Below are 21,161 nucleotides of genomic sequence, written 5' to 3'. Positions count from 1 at the left end.
TTGTGACTTCATTTTACCTTAATTACCTCCTAAACACCCTGTCTCCAAATACAGTCACATTGAGGGTTAGGGCTTCGACATATGAATCCCTATGGGTCACAATTCAGTCCACAGCACCTAATCTTCCATGGCAAATAGACAATGGGGTCTCAATTTGAGCCTGAACTTGAGCCCAAGTTTTCCCGGCACCCGGGACACTGGGAAAGTGCAGGACTCAGAGCTGGAGGCAGCAGGTAACATCAGAGCTGATGGCCAGGCACACGGGCTTAGGGGTCAGAGAGCGGGGGCCTCCAGCTCTGGGGCTTCGGGCAGATTGCTTCCACCTTGGTAACACGGGGCTCTCATAGAGCCGTTCACAGCCTCGGGGCACTGGGAGGATGTGGGTGGAAGCACAGCCCAGGGAAGGCCTCCAACAGAAAGCTCCATGGATGCTGGGAGCTTCTGGGAGCTTTGTCCACGGACGTGTTCCAAGCGTCCGCAACAGGGCTCGGCACTTAGCACATGCGTAATAAACGCCATGGAATAGATGTTCAATTATCACTGACCAGACTACCTGGATGTTAGCGCCAGCTTTCCTTATCACCACGACAAGACCTTGGGCAGGATTCTGAACCGGGTGTGCCTGCTCCCTGTCTGTAACATGAGGATAACCGTGATACAGCCACCAGGGTTGACCTGCGGATCGCAGGGGATAATCCACGGAAGGTCTTTATCCAGCAGTACCTCTCAGATGCCAGGCATCGTGACCCCGCAGGGAGGACCTGGGCTTCCCTATCCTCTCTGTGCTGGATTTGGACGGCGTAGCAAGGTGATGTACGGGGAAGGACCGCTGTTCTGGGGAGAAAGGAAGCGTGAGTGTTCACCCAATCAACCTGCCTCTGCCGTCCAGGTCACCTTCCGTGTCTGCGCGGGGGGGGGGGGGCACTGGGAGGGGCCTCAGTGGACAGCAGATGGGGGCTCTTTGGGGAACCCTCCCTGTTGCTCTGCATAGATTCTACAGGGAAGGGGGAAGGGGTGGGGAGCAGCCACAGTGCAGACACTGGCTCTGCCACGAGTCTTATAAGAGAGGCTCAGCGGGGAGGACCAGCAATTGGACTCCAGGGTGTGTGGGAGGGATCCTCACGGACAAGGTCCCCTCCCTGGGGAAGTCTTGAAAATTCCCAGGGGCTGTGCACTGACAAAAGTGCGAGGCTGTGCTCCGCCGCGGGAGGAGATGGGCCGGGGGTCTGCCCCATGTCTACTGAGGAGGTCACAGGGGGCCCAGGGGATGGATGCCGGGACCCCGAGGCTTGGACCATCGAAACCGACCATGCCCCATATGGGGAGGAGGCTTGGGTGAGTAGGTCCCTGGAAGCTGGGCCGCATCCAGCCAGGCCACCCAGCAGGGGTATTTTCAACTCAAAGCAGGGAGGTCTGTATGGGGAGTTGCTGGGCTTACACACTTGCTGCCCATCTGCCTGACAGACCCCAGGTCCGCTCAGGTGGAAGGGACCCCACGGTGGTCACCACGCCTGCTGCCCGCTCCCCCTCCCAGGCCCCCGTGCACGGTCAGGGCCTTGGGCTGAGCAACTCACGATAAGCCTCCCCTGCTCCGGGTGCCCAGCGGGTGTTGTCTACACTGAGCGCCCTCTCCCTCGACCCCCCTGCCCACTACTCTCCTGACAGCACTCCCACCATGGCATCCACTGACCTCTGTGCGGCCACTGCCAGGCCTTAAGATGCGTGGTGTGTCCTCTCCCTTTAACACGCTCGACTCCCCCATCTCCTGCTTCTGGGACACTGTCTTCCTGGTTCCCCCCTCGGCTCTGGCTGCTCCCCCCACCTCACCCCCGGGGTGACCACTCGGTCCAGCATGCCAGTCTCTCCTGGTTTAGACAGGGCAAACGGGGACACTGTGGACCCTGGACGCACCCCTGATATCTGGGACTCCCACGTCTCTCTCTTGCCTGACTTCTCAGCCCCCATGCTCTCCCTGGGATTCTCACCCAATCCCATGGCTGCAACCACCATGGGGGTGGAGACGATGCCCATCTGAGACCCAGACCCCTGAGCTGACTTCTCTCACTGGGCATCTCTGCTCAGATGGTCTCCTGGCAACTCAAACGCACCACGCCGACGTCTGACCTCGCCATCTGAACCCACGCTGCTTGCCTTCCTGGGCTCCCGCTGCGGGGATGGACTTACATATTCTAGACACCTCTGCCCTCTCGACCGCATCTGATTAATGACCAAATCTTGTCAATTTTGCTTCCTAAATCCCTTGACTCTCCCCAGGTATTTCGATGCTCGCTGTCACGCCCGCAATGCAGATCACCACCATCTGTTGTCCTGATCAGGGCAAAGTCTAGAAGGAATGTCCACAGCGGTTATTTCTGGGTAGACGGTATTATGGGTTGAATTGTGTCCCCAAGAAGATTTGTTAAAGTCCTAACCCCAGTACCTGTGAATGTGACCTTATTTGGAAATAAGATCTTTGCAGATGTAATTAATTAGGGTAAAGTCATTAGGATGGGCCCTAATCCTATATGAGTGGGTCCTTACAAGAAGAAGAAAATGCTGTGTAAGGATGGAGACACACAGGAAGGACAGCATGTGATGACAGAGGCAGAGACTGGAAAGACGCAGTCGAAAGCCAAGGACTCCATGATGCCCGCCACCACCAGGCGCTTGCAAGAGGCAAGGAAGGTCCTACCTAGATTCTCAGAGGGAGCACGGCCCTGCTGACACTTGTTTCGGACTTGATTTTGGCCTCCAGAGCTGTGAGACAATAAATTTCTGTTGTCTTAAGCAACTCAATTTATGCTCCTTTGTTACAGCACCCTAGGAGCCTAACACCCTGAGATATGGGCCATTTTTTTTCTTACTTATATTTTTTAGTATTTTATCAATTATTAGCGGACACATAAGACTTTATGAGCTGGAAAAGCACACTTATTACAGTAAGTTCCCTACATACAAACCTTCAAGGTGCAAGCTTTCAAAGATGCAAACGTGCATCTGATTCCAGCAAGGAACCAGAACCTGTGCCATCAACGTCATGTGTGAGTGAAATTGCAACTTGCCCTCCGTCTCCTATTACTGACGATCCTTCAGCTCTACCACCTCCCATCTCCTCTCCCTCCTCCAGTCAGTAACTCTTCTTGCCTGTTCACTCGATGTCAGCCCCTGGATGCCAGCTGTTGTACTGTACTACTGTACTTTTCAAGAGACTGTACTGTAAGATTAAAAATGCTTTATTTTTTGTGTTTGTTTTTATGTATTATTTGTGTGAAAACTGTTGTAAACCTATTACAGTACAGTACTATATAGCCGATTGTGTTGGGTACCTAGGCTAACTCTGTTGGACTTACGAACAAACTGGACTTATGAATGCGCTCTCGGAACGGAACTCGTTCATATGTAGGGGACTTACTGTATTTTTTTAAAAAATCCTCCCTCAGCGAGAATCTTGAACACCCCGCTGGATTTCTCTCTGAGAATCGAAACTATCTACGCCCACACAATGACCTGATCATATCACTGTGGCTTTATTATTCCACTGTCTTCATCTACACAACTTCCCTATTCCAGGAAACGCTTGCCCAGGAAGAGAAAAGTTGCAAATAAAACAAGTTCATTGTTCGTTTCAGGAACTTTGCAAAAAGCATTTAAGCAAACATCAGATTGTTTAACTTCTGAATAGATAGCATTGTATGTCTCCTCTCCAAGACTCTTCTAAACCCTTGCTTTGCTGTGTGTACCAATCCTTAACTACTACACCATGATCCTTCCCAGTATTAAGCAATTTCATTAATCTTAGTGGAAGACTCTGAAAAAGCAAACATAGCCCATCTTTGTCTCCGCCTTTCTGAGAGGCTTCTGGGAGTGCATCCTTTGCCATGGCAACAAGGAAACTCAGCCCTGCCTTACCAGCAGGTTGATCTGGTGGCATTTTCAGGCCTTCTACATCTAATATATCCAAAATACTGCATTTATTGAATGCCTTCTGTGTGCAGAGACGGAATTAAGCACTTCACATACACCATTTCAGGGCATCTGTGAAATACACTATTAACAGATAAACTGAGGGACCTCCCTGGTGGCGCAGTGGTTAAGAATCCACCTGCCAATTCAGGGGACACGGGTTCGAGCCCTGGTCCGGGAAGATCCCACATGCCGCGGAGCAACTAAGCCCATGCGCCACAACTACTGGGCCTGCGTTCTAGAGCCCGCGAGCCACAACTACTGAGCCCGCGCACCAACAGCCCGTGCTCCACAACAAGAGAAGCCACCACGATGAGAAGCCCGCGCACTGCAACGAAGAGTAACCCCCCGCTCCCTGCAACTAGAGAAAGCCTGCGCGCAGCAACGAAGACCCAACACAGCCATAAATAAATAAATAAATAAATATTTAAAATAAAAGATAAACTAAGGCACATTAAAAATGTTAAGCTGATTTGAACAAAACCCGATTTGAATCAGGCAGCATCCCATCTAGCAGATGTGAAGGCGCTCCGAGAGCCATACAAACCGAAAGACTTTTCTAGGCAGAAGGGATGGGAACAAGGAAGTTACATTAGGCAAAAAAGCGGGTTGGTCATTGCCAAATAGCTTTCGTTTAACTGGGGACACAGGCTCAGCCAGCGTAGGTGAGTTGCCTACAGCAGAGCCTGTCTGCTGATGGCAGCGCCTGCACCGTTAGCCCTCCCCTGCCTCTCCAGACTCATTCCAGTATCTGGCTCTTTTGGGACCTGATGGTACTCTGCTACCAATTATCTGGATAATTGCCTCAAGTGGACAGACTCCTTTCTTCCTGGATGACCTACCCCGGGTGGTTTCCCCGGGTGGGGGGTAGTCGCTACAGAGACCATTCCCGATGCACAGAGGCAGCCCTGGGCCCCCCAGGACTTATGTTTCTCTGCCTCGGGCCTGGAGAATGTGAATCATGAAAGGCAAATGGGCTTCGGAGGAAAACAAGCAGTTATTTGAGGCCGTCACATTTCCCACCAGGCACTGGAGCCGCAAGTTAGTGGGGGAGGAAGAGCCAGACCTCGTGGACCGAGGCCGGGACGCAAGCTCATTGCGATGCCCGGATGCTGGGCGGTACGGACTCCACGCCAGCCTGCAAGCCGGGTCTTATGTTCCCCCTCAGTAGCAAATGTACACATTTGCTTTCAAGTAGGCAGAATTTGCCCACGGGTGGTCTTTGATTTGGAAAAAATCAGCTCCAGAGCGATGACTCACAAAAAGCAAAGACGGCTTGACTCACGCGGTGCTGGAGAAGCGGGTGGCGCGTGCCGGGTTCACTTACCCAGAAGAAGAAGTTAAAGACGGCGAGTAAATACTTCAAGTAGACGGTCAGCCAGTCGTCCTGCTCGACCTTGTAATGGGCCATGGTTGCTGGGCCTGCAAAGAAGACACACGTGTGGCCAGGGGTCCATGGAGGCGGCCTCGCCCGCCCAGAGCCAGGCGAGGTTCCCTTCAAAGGGCGTCCTAGCCTGTCTGGCCGGGGACTCTCAGACTGGGGGTGTGCAGCCCCAAGCAAAGAGCAGGGAAATGCCAAGGTCATTGGACACACAATGGAGGTGAACCACGCAGAATTTTCTAGCCCTGTGGATCTTGGTTTGGCCCTTCTGATGCAGGACTAACCTGCAAGTCTTCCTACAGACTTTGCACTGTGCTATTGTGTTCTTATTCTCCCCCCGTCTTAGCAGGGTGGCAGGACACAAGTTCACCTGTCCTGCACACACACACACACGCACACGCACACACACACACACTTGGCGTGCCTGCCTTGCAGTGGAATCCTGTATCATTTGAACAGGACCTCTGCATACGCGCGTAGGTGAGGCATGAGCCCCAAATCACAGCATCTGTGCTGGGAAGGACCTCGACGATCCCCAGGCCACCCCGCCTGTCCCCAGCACCTCGACTTTCCAAAGGAGGAAGCAGGTCGGTAGACCGAGTGGTTTGGCAGTAGGATGACAAGATCTGGAGTCTGGCTCCCTGGGTTTAAACCCTGATCTGTCACAAGGTATGTGAGAATGTGGGTAGTTACGTAACCTCTCGTCCTCCGTGTCCTCATCTGTACTGGAGAGAATAATGATGCCCACGTGGCAGGGTTGTCTTGCAGATGAAATGGGATGATCTACGTGAGGTGTTGACCAGAGTCCCTGGCACGGAGTAAGTGCTCTATACAGTTGGCTATTATTATTACATGGGGCAGGGGTTAGAACCCAGAGCGCCAGCCCTAAAATTCCTAGTCTTTGCCCCAGAACCATGCTCCTTCCCCTTGTCCCGATGCCCGCTGGTGGGCTCTCTGGGAACCGTGGCATCAGTGGGATGAGAAGATGGGGGTTCATGTGCCCGGTGATCCTGTTTGCATCTGAATCCCAAAGCAGCCTCCGAGATCTCTCCTCGGGCTTCTCATTCCCTGGGCTCCCACACACACGCGCTCTGACACTCAGAGCGTAGCTGCTCCTTGAGGAACCGTCCCCTTTAGGGGGCCCTCTTTTATTCCAGACCCAGAGCAAGCAGGCCTTGGTTCTGCCCACCTCCATCTCCTTCTCCTCCATTCCCACCAGTGTCTGCTCAGGCCCTCCCGCCACTGCCCTGCCCCCTCTCCGCGGCTGGTGCCGGCCGGGCCCAGATTACTTCCCCTGGAGCCACCGTGCTGAGTTTTATTTCAAGCTCATGGGCTCCTGAGACAGGGCGAGAGGAAGACAGAAAAGAAGAGGTGGCTGTCTTATTTGGGATTTCTATTTGCAGACCTTGAAGAAGGTAATTTAAGACTTTGTCTTCTTGGTAAAAAAAGACAAAACCCATTTTTCTCCAATTTAGTCTGAGAGGTAGGGTGGTGGAAAAAATACAGAAGGAGAAAAAAGGAAGCCCTATAAAAAGAGTGTAAAAAGCGGTGCTAGATGGGGTCGGCCAGGCGACTGGAGCGGGAGCTATTACACGGTCATTGTACAGGTCATTGTGCGCAAGGTCCTGACGAGGGACCCTCTGGGCCACTGGGACCATTGGTAAACTGACCGTTTGTTTGGGGCCCAGCCCCTCCTGTCTGCATTCTCTTCTCCCTTTGCCTGGCCCTCCCCTCCCAGCCGGGGCCCACTGGACTCATGCACCAGAACCTTCTCTAGACCTGCAAACCAAGGGGTCAGGACCCTCTAAAGGAAACTATTTTTATAAGAGTTCAGGCAGGTGACAGGATTTAACAAAAGAAACATATTTCTAATGGTAAAGTTTCGGCCCTGAGGGGTAGAGAAGACAGACGCCCCCGGTGCTGTGGAATGTCAGGGTCAGCAAAAGCCTCTGGACTCACTTAATCCAACCTTCTGCAGAAGGAATGAGGAAATTAATACATGTCTGAGTTAAGACTCATTTTCAAATGACCTCTCTCAAGTCACATGGCTAATGGTTTCCTAACCCCCTGTTCTGTGCCCCTTACATAGGACCCTACCATACGTGGGGCCCTATGCTGGGGCTGGCAGAGGCCCCCAAAGAAGTGTCAGAACCAGCTTAGAGCCAGATGCCTGCATGTGAAACCTAGCCTTGTCATTTCCCAGCTGTGTGACCTTGGGCAAGTTACTTAATTTCTCTGTGCAGCTAACACTTACTGAGCACTTATTACGTGCCAAGCCCAGGATTAAGTGCTTTACACGGGTGATCTTGTTCCAGCTTCCCAACAGCCCTATGAAGTAGGGTTATTCCCATTCCTTTTGCAAGATAAGGAAACTGAAGCTCCGACAGGTTAAATAACCTGTCCAAGTCACAGAGCAAGTACGTGGCAAAGCCTGAACAGAACGAGGAGATTCTGACTCAGCCCAAGCTCTTACCCACCAGCTCTCAGGACCAGAGCTGCCAGGGAAGGGAGCAAGGAGGACCGAGGTTACTCACTTCCTTAATACCTGTTCTCCCCTCTAGATTAGGACAGGAATCCCCCATTTTAGTTGGGTAACTTGGCCCCCTGGAGCAGACGACACTTCCCAGCCTCTCTTCCTACTGGGTACAACAGCCAGGATTAACTGCTCGCAAAAGGCATGGAAGCAGAAGCAGCGTATGCAACTTAAGGTATCATTTTTGGGTGTATGTTTCGTGTGCGTTTGAGAAGGTGAATCCTGTCACTGTAGGGGGCAGAGTTCTATGGGCGTCAATCAGGTTAAATTTGGTAACTGCACTTTTCACAGCGACGTCCTCGCTGATTTCATGTCTGCTTGTTCTACTGTCTATATTGAAAAAAAAGTATATCAGACTCCCACTAGGGCCATGAATTTGTATATTCATCCTTTAACTCTGTTCATTTTTTTCTTTTAAAAAAATTTTTATTGAAATACAGTTGATTTACAATGTTGTGTTAGTTTCAGGTGTACAGCTAAGTGATTCAGTTATATATTCTTTTTCAGATTCTTTTCCATTACAGGCTATTACAAGATATGGAGTATAGTTCCCTGTGCTATACTGTTGGTTAACTCTGTTCATTTTTGCTGCATGTATTTTGCAGCTATTTTAGGTAGTACATATAAATTTGGAGTTGTGATATCATCCTGGTGGATCTCTTTATCATTAGTAAATGTCATTCTTTATCTCTAATAATCAGAAATATCCTTAAAGTGAGGAGAGGCATGTCTCTCTGCACCCCTTTCTTCTTCTAGTTGGTTGGAATGCTGATGTAATGGCTGGAGCTCGAGCAGCCATTTTGAGGCATGAGCTGGAAAGCATGATTTGAAAAGTGTAGAGCAATGAGTTCAAAAAGCCTGGATCTCAGATGATTTTGGAGTTGCCGCACCATCCATGGGTTGCTCACCTCCAGGCTTAGTTTATATGAGAGAACAAAAAAACTTGTAGCTTCTTTAAGGTACATGGTTGAATATTCTATTACCCATAGCTAACTTCACCCTGATGTGGTAGATGGAGTGGTGGGTACAAAGGTCTGCCAGAGCATGCGAGCAGGGGCACTGAGGATGGGGCAGTAAGACGGGTGGTGATGTTGGGCAGTGGCCACCAAGCTCTTTTAACTGTACACTCCATCACTAAAATGTTTTGAGCACACCCCATAAATATGTATGTTTATTATAAATTTTATTCATGTACTATTATAGATCTATGTGGTAAACATCATCAAAGCTTAATTTTGCTTTTTTTTTTAAGATGAAAATAATTAGTTAGAGGAATTCTAAGTAGATAGTCTGTCTCCACTTTGGGGCCAACTGATGCAGGTTTTAAAATGGAGGGGTGAGAAGTGTACAGGTAGGGAGGGGTCATATCACGAGCAGCTAAGCCCCAGAACTTGGACTCATGTCCTAAAGTGATGAGAACCACAGGAAAGCATGCAGCGAGGCAGTCCCTTGATGAGACCTGCATTTCAGAAAGAGTTCCCTGGCAGGGGCAGAACAGGGCTGGGGCCAACTGGGTGCTTGGGGACCAGTTAAGCAGTTGGTACAGTTGGTGCGGATGTCCAAGAAAGAGACAGTGGGGTCTGAACCAGGCCCGGGCAGCGGGATGGAGAGCAGGGGACAGACACAGACAGGCAGGCCATGTGTACAGCTAGGAGGAGGAGCAGGAAAGACCTCATCAGCCTTGGGGAGACTGACGTGCATGGGAGCGGGCCGGAGGAGAACAGGCGAGTGCGGGGTCGGCCACAGCACCACGTGCTGCCGAGACAGCCAATCACAGAACGCAGCAGGGCTCACCTTTCCCAGAGCAGCATCAGCGGAGGATGACTCGGGTCAGGAATCCAGGAGTTGGGGGGGGGGGGGGGCGGGGGGGGGTGGTGGTGCTGGAGACCCAGGGTAGATATTTTCAAATGAGAAGGCGAGGGAAGCAGCTAGAAGGCCTAGCTGAGGTTGAGAAGTGTCTTTGCATTGTAAAGAAGGGAGATTTGCATGCTCATTTCACTGGGAAAGATTCCCAGCCACCACTAAACCCTCCTGCCTAGTGACTGGGGATGGGTGGATGGGCTGAAGGCGGGGGGAGAAGAGCCCGTTTCTCCCAAGTGGTTCCAGATGGGACCTGGCAGGCAGCCGTCCTAATGTATTCTCCTCCCCTGGCCCTTCTTTCACCCCAGTTTTCCTCAGCTCTTCCCTGTGATTATGAGCATCTCATCAGGGGAGGGGCGGAGGGGGTGGGGGTAGGAGGGAGGGAATGGCCACAGCAGCCCCTGGAGAGGGGAAAGCAAACCCAAGCTGCCTGACTGGCCTTATCTCCCTCCACCCTCCATCTCCCCCACCAAGGGACCGGAGGAACGAGGGCTTCGGATCATCCTCCAGGACCATTTTCCCCGAGCTCTGAGGAGTGTCATGAGCCCCATTTCAGCCAAGGATGTCTCTTCTTTGGCCTTGTAACTGGCCTGCTGCCCCCCCCGCCCCTCCCCGGGCCCGCCCCTCCCCGGGCCCGCCCCTGAGTCTGGAACCTCAGCCCCTTGTTGCTTCCCCAGGTGCTCTGGGCTCAGCAGGATCCCACCCTACCTGGAGGCGGCCATCCCACCTTCCGTGCCGGACCCCGCTGCCCACTGACCGCAGCAGTTTGTTTGGTCCTTATTAGTACCTTTTTTCGCTGAGAACAGGCTGATTGACTTTGGACACTTCCTGGCTCTGTCCCTTCACTGTCTCCCGGGCTCAGGCAAGCAGCTCCCCTCCCCTGGGTGTCTGCTTTCCCATCCGTGGGGCGGGGCAGCCGTTCTCAGGAGCATCAGAATCTGGAGGGCTGGTTGGCACGGGCAGCTCAGCCCAGCGTGTCCGATTCATTAGGACTGGGGTGGGACCCTGGAGAACAGACTCCCGGGCAGGACGACCAGCTATCCGATTTGCCCAGGACTGAGGGATTTCTCGGAATGCTAGACTTTCAGGGCTGAACCTGGACCACCCTGGGTGAAGTAGGAGGTTGGTCACCCGACTCCCAGATGCTGCCACTGGTGTGGGGACCACACTCCGAGTCAGCGTTCTCCGAAGCCCCTTTCAGTTCTCCAAGTCCATGGCCCGCACAGTGTAATTAACCTTTGCATCTGAACAGATGTAACTGAGCGGGTGGGGCGGAGCCCCAGGTGGGTACATCCTCTCACACAAAGTCCACATTTAGGACGCAGATTTCCCGGGCAGCCTGGTGATGCAGCCTTAGGGCGCCGGGTCTCCAGGCCAAAGCTCTGACTGCAGAACAAAGCTGGGATTCAGGGAGAGCCAGCAGGCCTGGGGGCCTGTGCTGTAGGACATCTCAGAAAGGCTGCCTCAAATGCCTTGATGGTGAAGCGATGGATCTGGGGACCGCGTCAGGCCGGATATGTAAAATTATGGGCCCTGAGACCTGGGGGTCACCGTCTCTTCTACGGCTTGTCGCCACCCCACTCCGCCCCAGAGAGAATGAGTCTCAAAGTGCAGAGAAGATGAGGGACACGTAAGCAGAACCCCGTTGGCTGGCCGGATGTGCCGAAGTCCCGGTGGGCAGGGCAGGGCTCAGCCAGAGGGAGAGACCAGAGCAGAGTGGACCACGCTGGGCGCTGGGTGAGGGCAGCAGAGGGCAGGCGGGTGCCTGGGACCTGAGTGTATAGATACGAGGCTCTGCCGGCCCCTGGGCCAGCTGCATCCTTCGCTCATTCAACAGACACGCATCGAATCCCCACGGTGTGCCAGGAGCTGTACTTAGAACCCCTGGAGTGCGCCCTTAAGGAGCTGACAGCAGCCATGGGGGTGGTGGGCAGGCACACACATAACCTCCGGAACCTGCCGGTGGCCCAGAGGAAGTGGCACATGGATCCTGCCAGATTGCAATGGGGGCGGAGTGGGGGGCATTAAACCTGGTCCTTGAGGACAGGCAGGGTTTCTGCATGGGGAGGCTGCTTAGCCACAGGGGACAGCACGAGCAGAGGCTGGACACTGCGGCTGCAGAAAAGCCTAGAAAGTCAGGTCAGGGGCCAGGGGTCAATCCTGTTGGCCGCACTCGGTGTGACTTTTCCCTCCCCACACGCTCTCTACTCCTGGGCTCTCACCAACCTCTCATTCTCTGCCTGCTCCCGTTAGCACAAGTTCAGGTTGCGGGTGCCCTGACTCTTCATTCCCTAAGGGCGGACCGCCCCATACTCGGGGGTGGAGGGGGGAGCTTGGTGTTTCTAAAATAAAAACAAAGCCAGTATATTTGCTGTGGAAAAACCAGCTCCACCCTCCCCCTCAGTTAAATAAGTGCCACTTTCCTCCTCTGGGTTCTTGGTCAACAAGAGGCCAGGCCTGTGTGACAGTCAAAGAGGTGGAAAGGAAAAAAGTCTAAGTGGTTTAACGTGTAACTGAATTTAGGCTTCAAGTGAACCCTGGTTGCAATCCCCGCATGTGTGGCCCTTCTTTGCCCTCTTGCCCCTCTGTTTAATTTCCACGTGCCTGAGACCCTATTCCTGGTGGGTGGAGAGTCCCTCTGCAGGGGTCAGAGAAGTGAGGCTTCCTCGGGCCTCTGAATGGGACAGCTGAAGGGGAAGCATCCCTGGCTCGGCCCCTTTGAGAACCGAGGAAGCCGGGCTCTGGGGGTGGGGTCAGGGTGACACACTGGGGCCAAAGTCACACTGCAGATTAGTGGTAGGACAGGGAGCTGGCCTGGCCTCCTGTCTCCATGGCCACCAACAGGATTTTGATTGGCTGATGATGTCATCATCATATCAACATTTGCTAAACACTAACTAGGTGGTAGGCACTGAACTAAGTGCTGAACTAACAACTAACAATTAATGCTGAACTATGTGCATTAATTGATTTAATACTGAAAATGACCCCACGGGAAGATTGTTACTCCTTTTACAGGAGAGGAAACCGAGGCACAGAACTAGAAAGTGGAGAGAGATGTGAGAGCGGGAGCATATGTTCACTTGTCTCTGGGCAGTTCTAGTTTTGGCCTCTTGTAACTGCTTCCAGCTCGGTGGCCTCTGGTTGAAGCTGAATGAGGGGGTCTTCCCTGGGCAGAGACCCCAGCCAGGGGCTGCAGGGGGCGGCGGGGCCAGTGTTCTCTGACCCTGGCAGGATCCTGGGTCAGAAGTGCCATGGCGGCCGTCACCACCAAGATACCAAATGCTTGGGGACCCTCTGGGGGGACCACGCCTTTTTCCCTGGTCCTCCATCTCCTTGACCTCGAGGCCAAGGTCAGCTGCTAGTGCTACAGTGAGACAGGGGCTGGTCTGGGGGCTCTGGGTGACCACTGGCTTGCTCTTTTACATCATCGTATTTATTGTGTGCAGGTAAGGGATGCAGGTAACTCTTTCGGACCAAGCTTAGGTTCAACTGCTAACTATAGCGTCATGTGGATGGTGCTGGAGGTGAAACTTGAATTAAAACCCCAGCACCAAGAACTCTTAGTCTTTATCCCCAGAGACACATGTTTTCCTAAGTACGGGACTATTTTTTGCTTCATTTGCAGGTGCCAACGTGCATTCAGTGAATTAGTCAGGGCTGTGCTCAGAACCTGAGGCAGGTGGTTTCACTGCCTTCTGACTCTCTACATTTATACATACACAGAGTCTTTGGAGGTTCTGCCTATAGGCGAGTATCACCCTTTGCTGTTTTTCCTGGGTCCTTTTTAAAAAAATCTCAGTCTGACCCATGAAATGAGGGCTTCCCTAGTGCTTATGACAAGAATGAGCGAACAAACAAAAACAGCTCTAGTCAGTGGGTCAGAAGATGCTGGTGTGAATACCAGCTGTCACCTACAGCAGCGTGACCCTGGGCAAGTCACAGGACCTCTGGGCCTCAGCTTCCTCCTTTGTGAAATGGAGCTGATGCTGGCCCTACTTTGCCTCCCTTGCAGGTTGGTTGTGAGGATCAAATGGGCTGAAGAATTTGCAAGAACTGTGTGTATTGGTTTTTACAGCCTCAGTGCCATGCCAGGGTAAAGGCATTATTACAACCAACCCCCAAGAGGTCCTTGAATGAAGAACAAAGTGTGGGTAACTCTATGGAATACATCAGCCAGAGGCCATATATCCGATCGTTGGGGATACAGTCTCAAAGCCTCTGTATCTAAGCCCACTTGCCTACTAGTGGACTCCACTTAGATGGCCATGACGGGAGACCTTGTCCCCAGGTGACCAGGAAGAATTCAACTGCAGAAGATCAAGACCCTACTTTAACAAAGTAGATTGGTTCAGACAGGACAGTCATTTTAAAAGAAGGGCGGATACAAATATTAATAATATTTAACTAAGGCTAATCTTGAGATTCGCCTCAAAATCATGAGAACCTATCAAGTAACCAGTCGTGGAAGAAGGCAAGGTAAGAATGATAAAGAATTATACTCTCTATAGAATTACAGGGAAATCAATTAGAGATTATACATCAGAAGGCAACTGAGAGGTGAAGGGGACCTCTACCAAGGGTTATCCTAGAAATAGTGCAGTTGACACCATGTAGGTGCCTATTTACCATGTTTAAGTATAAAACTGTAAAATATATATTTGGACATTATTTTTCCTAGTCTTCTCTTTCTTTTTATCATTCATCAATACCTCCCTTTCTAAGTTCTGTTTCACCCAAATGTGTCTCTAAAATGCAATTTTTGTATAACCTTCTGCTAGATGGGTTGGTCTAAGTTTCATTTGAAAGTCTTCTAAACTCTCCTACATTGGTCATCTGAAATTTTCCAGTTTGTACTGGCATTTCACTTGAAAGTGTGGCAAAAATCATTTTTTTCTATACCTTTTTCTTAAAAGGTAGATATAGTTGAATGTTATCACTCATTTGTTGTATTTTAGTGGGAATTTGTTAAATCGGATGATTTCCTATTTTTCTAAATTTTTAATATTGAAGTTTAAGAAATATATAGTAGAGTGCAGAGATCTTAAGTGTATAGCTTGATGATCTTTTTCAAAGTGAATACATGCATTTTAAGGCTACGTATTTCCCCCTGAGTACTGCTTTGGCTGCTTTCTGCACATTTTAATTTGTCATATTTTCACTATTCATTTCAAAGTATTTTCTAATCCTCACTGCAGTTTCTTTTTTGATCCAAGATTATATGTATGTTGCTTGATTTTTCAAACATTTGGAGAATGTTTTAGTTGTGTTTTTCTTGTTGATTTCTGGCTTATTCTACTGTGGCTGGAGAATATGCTCTGTATAATTTCAGTCCTTTGAAATTTGTTGAGACTTGCTTTATGGCCCAGAAAATCGTTTCTTTCAGTGAATGTTCCATGTGCATTGAAAAGAGTGTATACTCTCCAGTTTTGTTAATTATGTCATTAAAACATATATTCCTACTGAAAAAAAAAGAAGGGGGAAAAAGGCAAGGGTTTTGGTGAACATTAAGCACCTCATCTCAGTTCTCAACACGGCAAGATGCTGTGAAAGCAGCATCCTCTGTGGGGGGGGGAGGAGGGGCTCCAGGGGAGGGCTGCTGCCTGGGGGGCCTGTGGGTGGGGCTCCATGGGACAGCATGGCTAGGCCTCTGCCATCAAAGCAGGGCTAATGAGGTCATTAAGCCCAGAGTGAAGGATGTCGCCCCTACCCATTCCCTCCCTTCTCATAACCCCTCTGCCCCTAGGCAGGATTTAAGGAGGACTGGGCTTGGCATCCAGAGACCTGGGTTCTTGTCCCATTTCTGTTTTCTAAGTTGCTCTGTGACTTTGGGCTTCGGTTTTTCTCATCTATAAAACTGCAATGACTCTATCTCCCTTACTGAGATGGGTAAAGTTGCAACTCCATCGCAGGACTTACTGCTGGCACGTAATTTCTGCATCACCTGAGGCTCCATGTGTATGATTGTGTGCCTACAAATAACAAGGGCCAATACTTATTGATCATGTACCACGTGTCAGGTATGGTCCTAAGCCCTTTGGAAGGGTCCCCTCTTTTAATTCTCCTAGTAACCCCATGAGCAGACATGAGCATCACCCCACGTGACAGATGAGGAAAGGGAGACAAAGGTTATAGAGCCTGCCCGGGCCAGGCTGTCAGTAAGGAGGGGGTGGGATTCAGAGTCATGCAGACTGGCTTCAAAGTGGCCTCTTCTCGGGGGGACCACATGCTCCACTTTGCCCACCCAGTGCCAGTTTCTCTGGACAGTCCCGGTTCACACCTATTGTCTTGGCATGATTATTTGCAGTGCCCTTTTCACTTAAAAAAATATCCCGGTTTGGATGTTCATTCAGTCCTGGCTCTTCACCACTACCTTAAATTGAGTGTCCACAACATTCAATTATTTCTCGAGCCCCTGACTCTTTCTGCCCCCATCCCCTCCACACACTATAGGTTTCTCCAGCCCACATGCTCTGACACCCAGGGTCACCAACCCGACTGAGAAGCGTAAGGTGCTTCCCTTAACCACAGCATTTGCTAAGATCTGAGCTCAGCCTGTATCCTGAGCATGCCCCTCGGCACCTGACCCGAGGGTGTCACGGGATAGGGAAGGAATGAATGAATGGATGAACATATGCACCAAAGAGCCATGTGAAAGCCCCTGCACGCTCTAAGAGTTATAGAAATATTTCTCACAAGTTCCCCAGGACACCTGGGTCAAAGGTGATGAAAAGGAGAGAAGCAAAACTTACACCATCCTTTCTACGGCCCGACGCATGCGAGTGTGGAGGACATTTCACGTGGATGGCTCAGCACAGGCTCAGCACCTCCCAACAGGCCTCCTGGGACGTCCTGCCCAAGCCACCCACGGGCCTTCTCTGTCCTCTCCACGCCACCCTCTTCTTCCCCTCATCTTTCAAGGCCAGCCCCAGGTGAGAAACACAGACCTATGTCCATGGTACATCAAAGTAGAAAAACCCTTCTGAAAATAATACAAATGAGGCACAAATGGGACCAGGACGGTTCCACTGGGGGGAAACACCTGGACGTACAGGTGCTCCCTAGAGAAGTCCGACCTCGGAAGAAACCACAGGCTTTGAAAATGAACAAGCATCAGCCCCTTCTCCGACCCCCATGTGCCCTCTTTTCCCTGTGCTGGCTCCAGCCCTGAGGGATGGCTCTCCAGCTGAGGCTGGGAAAGCCCACAGCCCCTAAGGGCCGCCCCAGTGGGATCTCAGGGCCGAAAAACGCACTGGCTTCCTCCCCCTCCTCCTGCACAAGGCTCAGCATCGCGGTGGGTCTGAAAGCAGCTCGTTAAACAAACGCACGCCTCCGAGGGAGGCAGGTCGCTCTGCTCTGCACCAGAAACGTATGCTCTCCGACTCATGGAGACAAGATGTTTGAGAGCACAGAGAAGCCATCTCCAGCCCCAGCGCCTCGCCCAGATTCTGGCCGGCAGTCCCAACACCCCAGCCCCCTGTAACTTCGGCCAGTGAATAGTGGTGAGCCCCTCACTGGGGCCAGGTCTTTACTTGTCTCAACGGCTCAGCGAAGCCGGCGCTATCACCTCTATTTTATAAACAAGGAGGCTGAGGCTCCCCTGGCACACCGAAAAATCAGGTCCTGGTGTCAGGGAAGTCAAGGTCAAGGCCCCTCAGGTCTGAGCTTTCCGTAGGCTCTGAGGGGAGGAGAGAAGTCACCTCCATCCAGGATTGACTTCCCTGTCCAAGTTTGGTCCTCGGAGCATGGACACACCTCCCGAGAAGCCTTGCATAGCAAGGATGGAGGTTCAGAGGTGGCCCATTCAGGGCGAGCTCAGGATCTGTAAGGCCAGGAGAAGTGGCAGCAGGAAGTCCCCAGAGCCCAGGCTGTTGGGACTCAGCAGAGGATGGGACGTGGGGGTGAGACATAGACGGGGCCTCACCCAGCTTCCAGGGGAGCCGCACACATCAGAGTCCCCATGAACGGCTGCCCTGAGACTGAGCAGGTGTGCACGGTCTGTGCAGGTGTGCACGGCTGCTCACTTAGCAAGCTGCTTACCTGCCTTCTCTCTCTCCCTTCCAGTAAACCAGGATCCTTACCACCCATCCTTCCCTGCCAAGCCTGGATGCCCTCCTTCTCAAGGGACCAGCTGGGCGAAATCCTGACTCTTACTGGAAGTTGCCAAGCAGGGACCGGGCAGCACAACATACAGTGGGTGGGCGGGGGGGTGGGTATCTCAGGGTTGGGCTGCCCAAGCCCCGTGAGGGTGGGCAGTGAGGGTGGGAAGACATTTGGGGGCTGGTACACCTGACAACTCCCCACCCCATGGATCCTTTTAAACATACCAACTAAACTGGGACCTGTAGGTAGATAAACTCCCCTTTTTCTAGAGGAGGAGAGGTGCATTGAAACTTACTTTAGTTTGATTCACCAGGTAGTCAAGACGGCTAGTGTTTGACCAAAAGCTGTCCTCCCCTCCTTCCATTATAATGGAGTCGGAGCTGGGTACGTGGCCACCTAACCAGTGGCTACATTTCCCAGCCATCTAAGTGGCTGTATCTGGCTGTGTAGTAGTTTTTGACAAAGGAACGTGAGTAGAAATGCTACTTCCAAGCCTGAGCCTTAAAATATTGCCCCTGCACATCTCCACAATCTTCCCCCCTCCCAAGAGCTGGGCCACAGATGTGCCTGAAACCCGTTTCAACCAGGCAGACAAGGACAGCCTCTCAGAGCAATGGTTCTTTAACTGTAGAGTCTATTAGAGTCCCCTGGAAGGCTTATACACACACAGGTTTCTGGGCCCACCCCCGGGGCCCCACCCCGGTCATTTGTTTTTCCAACAAGCTGATTCTGCTGGTCTGGGGACCACACACTGCACTTGGGGATGGTCGAGAAAGAAGATGGCAGGATCCTAGATCCCTGCAGGACCGTGTGGAGCAGGACAGCCTGCCTACCCTGGACCGTTCCAAGAGAGAAAAAGACATTTCGTTCTTTAAGCCACTGTCCTGTCAGGTGTCTGACACAGCCATTCAGCCTTGCCTCTAACTGAATTGTATCTCTAAGGGGTCACAGTCTTCTCTGTATGACATCCCATTGAGAAAGAAGAAAAAAATTCCACTCCAAGTCCACCTCTAGGGGCAGCAAATTCTTCCTTGATCGGACACACACAGAGCCAGGATGCCATCTCAGGTGTACGATTCCCAAACTAGACCAAATCACCATGCATACTCTCTCCCAGGTCTCCCACGTTCCCCTGAATCAAATGATCGCCAGATCCCCTTCTCTTCACCAGCAAGGTCTGAAGCCTCACGTCCTCATCCAGTCCTTTGGCAGCCACCACGGTCTGCACAGGTGGACCGGGCTAGGGGAGCAGCGGAGGCTGACGGTGAGACGTGAGACCCTAAACCCACCAAGGAAAATCACCGCCGCTCTGAACTGAGACCGCAGGGTTTTAATTCTGATACACTGGGTCTCAAAAGTACCTTTAAAGAGAACAATGCATTGCTGTCAGATGTACTTACTGCTCCCACTAAAACCAGCTTAATTATAGTGAAGAACACAGTCTATAATTTTTCCCACACTCAGAGATGGATCTATATTATAATTTCCCCGATCTTCTTGAATGAATGGATTACGCTTTCCACCAAGAAAGAGCTGCTCTTTTCATCACCCACCTGGAGACACATGCGTGAGGCCCTGTGCAGGGGCGGGGGGCTGCTTGGCCGTGACCCCCAGGGAAGGCTGGTGCTCAGCACGAGGGGGATTTGGTTGGGGAAAGCATGTGTCCTGGACCGCAGGCGAGGGACAGGCGCCGAGGGCTGTCCTCCCTTTCCGTGATTCGCAAAGAGAGTGATGCTAGGAATGTCCGCTAATGGACACGGTGTGGTGTTTACAGAGGCATCGGCAGACGGGGGAGGGCAGGTCCCAGGGGATCTAATTCAGGGTGTCCCTTGCTATGCACCAGCACTTTGGGCAGGTCACTGCCCCTCTGTGTGCCTCAGTGTCTCTATCTGCACAATGAGGGCGCTGGTGTTCTAGCAGGACATTCTTTTAAGTAAATTTTCTGGTAGAACCTCAACATATAAAACAGATAAACTACAACTTCTCTGGCAGAAGGGGTGTGTTAAGCCCCCTTCCCCCATTCAAGCTCACTTGATCACTGTCTCCCCTCCCCCACGCCCCCTAAAGCCCGAACCACAAAGAAACCCGCTCTAGTGCTCTCTGAGAAGATGCCAGCGTGAGCTTCTTTATTCTTTAACTCCATAGCCACCCTGCACTGTCCATGGTCAGATGAGCCAGGGGAGACCTGGGGTGGGTCTAAATCCCAGGAATCTATATCACAGACCCAGAAGATATTTTTAGAACTGAAAGTGACCTCCGAGATCATCTGAGACGTCTTTCATTTGATAGATGGTTTGGCGTGTGACGGTCCCCGTTGGCCTCAACCCCATCCTACTTTTTCTCTTTCTTTTTTTATTGTGGCGTAACATAAACTTGACCACTGTCACCATCTTAGGTCACTTGCACAGATATATAATAAGGCCAGTGGGTGAGCGGTTCTCGGCAGGACGGAGAGGTCGGTGCTCTTAGCATCCCCAGCCCACAGACAAGGAAACTCACTCGAGGGCACACGAGCCAGTCTGAGATACAAATCCACCCCCTCATCCACTCCCCGTGCCGCTCCCCCGTCTCCCAGACAGCGTGGCAGGTCGTCCTGCCCAGGCTCCTGTGCCGGCCCCCCAGGAGCACGTCCTAGTTTGGGTCCTGCCAGGCTGGTTCACTAGGTGGGCTGCTCTCCAGTTTTGGCCGCGGCATCAGGCTTCGCTGACTCGTGCCCAGCTCCCAGCTGATGGTGAGAGCATCTCTGCCAGGAGGCTTCTGCTCTGCTCTGCTCTGTGCCCCCGGCGTGGGCCTGGGGACCCCGGGTCAGGAGGACTGGCCCCTTCTCTCCCCCCAAGGCGGCTCCCAGTGCATCTGACACTCACGCTGTCCAGGCCCTGGACTCAGCCAGGGAGAATGAGCCTGGGCTGGGTCTCTGGAAGCTGCACCGGGACCTTGGGGGCTGAGGCCATGTGACCAGGGCCGGGCAAAAAGGCTGCCAACCACACACAGGCCCAGAGGAGGCGGTGGCCAGAGATGCCAGCCAGGCGGTTCTGCTCCAGCCCCTCTGGTGCAGGGTTAGGCTGGAAGCATCGGAAGCAGGTCTTCCCATCACTCCGCCATCCACCCATCGGTGGTCCAGCCGACACCCAGGTGCTAGTGCCTTGGAGAAATCATAGAAGGTCAGAAGGGCTGGGTGAACGTGACCCTGAGAGTGGAGGGAAGCCTCCCACATCCACAGCCCCCCAGTGAGCCTGGCAGAAGCAGGGGACACTCTGGGCCCGTGGGCCTCCCAAGCTTGGATTCGGGGGTCACACTGGAGCTGGAGGAACTGGGGGCGAT

General features: G+C 52.2%; 1 protein-coding gene across 4 annotated transcripts in view; it reads right to left on the bottom strand.

Annotated features, from left to right (window-relative positions):
• The window catches only part of TSPAN11 (tetraspanin 11), a 64,310-nt gene that overhangs the window by 31,684 nt on the left and 11,465 nt on the right, over window positions 1-21,161 (bottom strand). For all 4 annotated transcript variants that reach the window (XR_009702605.1, XM_061205905.1, XM_061205907.1 and 1 more), the window contains one exon: window positions 5,291-5,385. Coding sequence is in view for 3 of the 4 variants with exons in the window: in XM_061205905.1 (XP_061061888.1) it covers window positions 5,291-5,385 (95 nt within the window). In the remaining variant the exon portion in view is untranslated. The remainder of the gene's footprint in view (window positions 1-5,290; window positions 5,386-21,161) is intronic.

This window comes from Eubalaena glacialis, chromosome 11 (genome assembly GCF_028564815.1).
Source record: "Eubalaena glacialis isolate mEubGla1 chromosome 11, mEubGla1.1.hap2.+ XY, whole genome shotgun sequence".
Classification (NCBI taxonomy): Eukaryota; Metazoa; Chordata; class Mammalia; order Artiodactyla; family Balaenidae; genus Eubalaena; species Eubalaena glacialis.
This window is presented reverse-complemented; position numbering and strand designations above follow the sequence as displayed.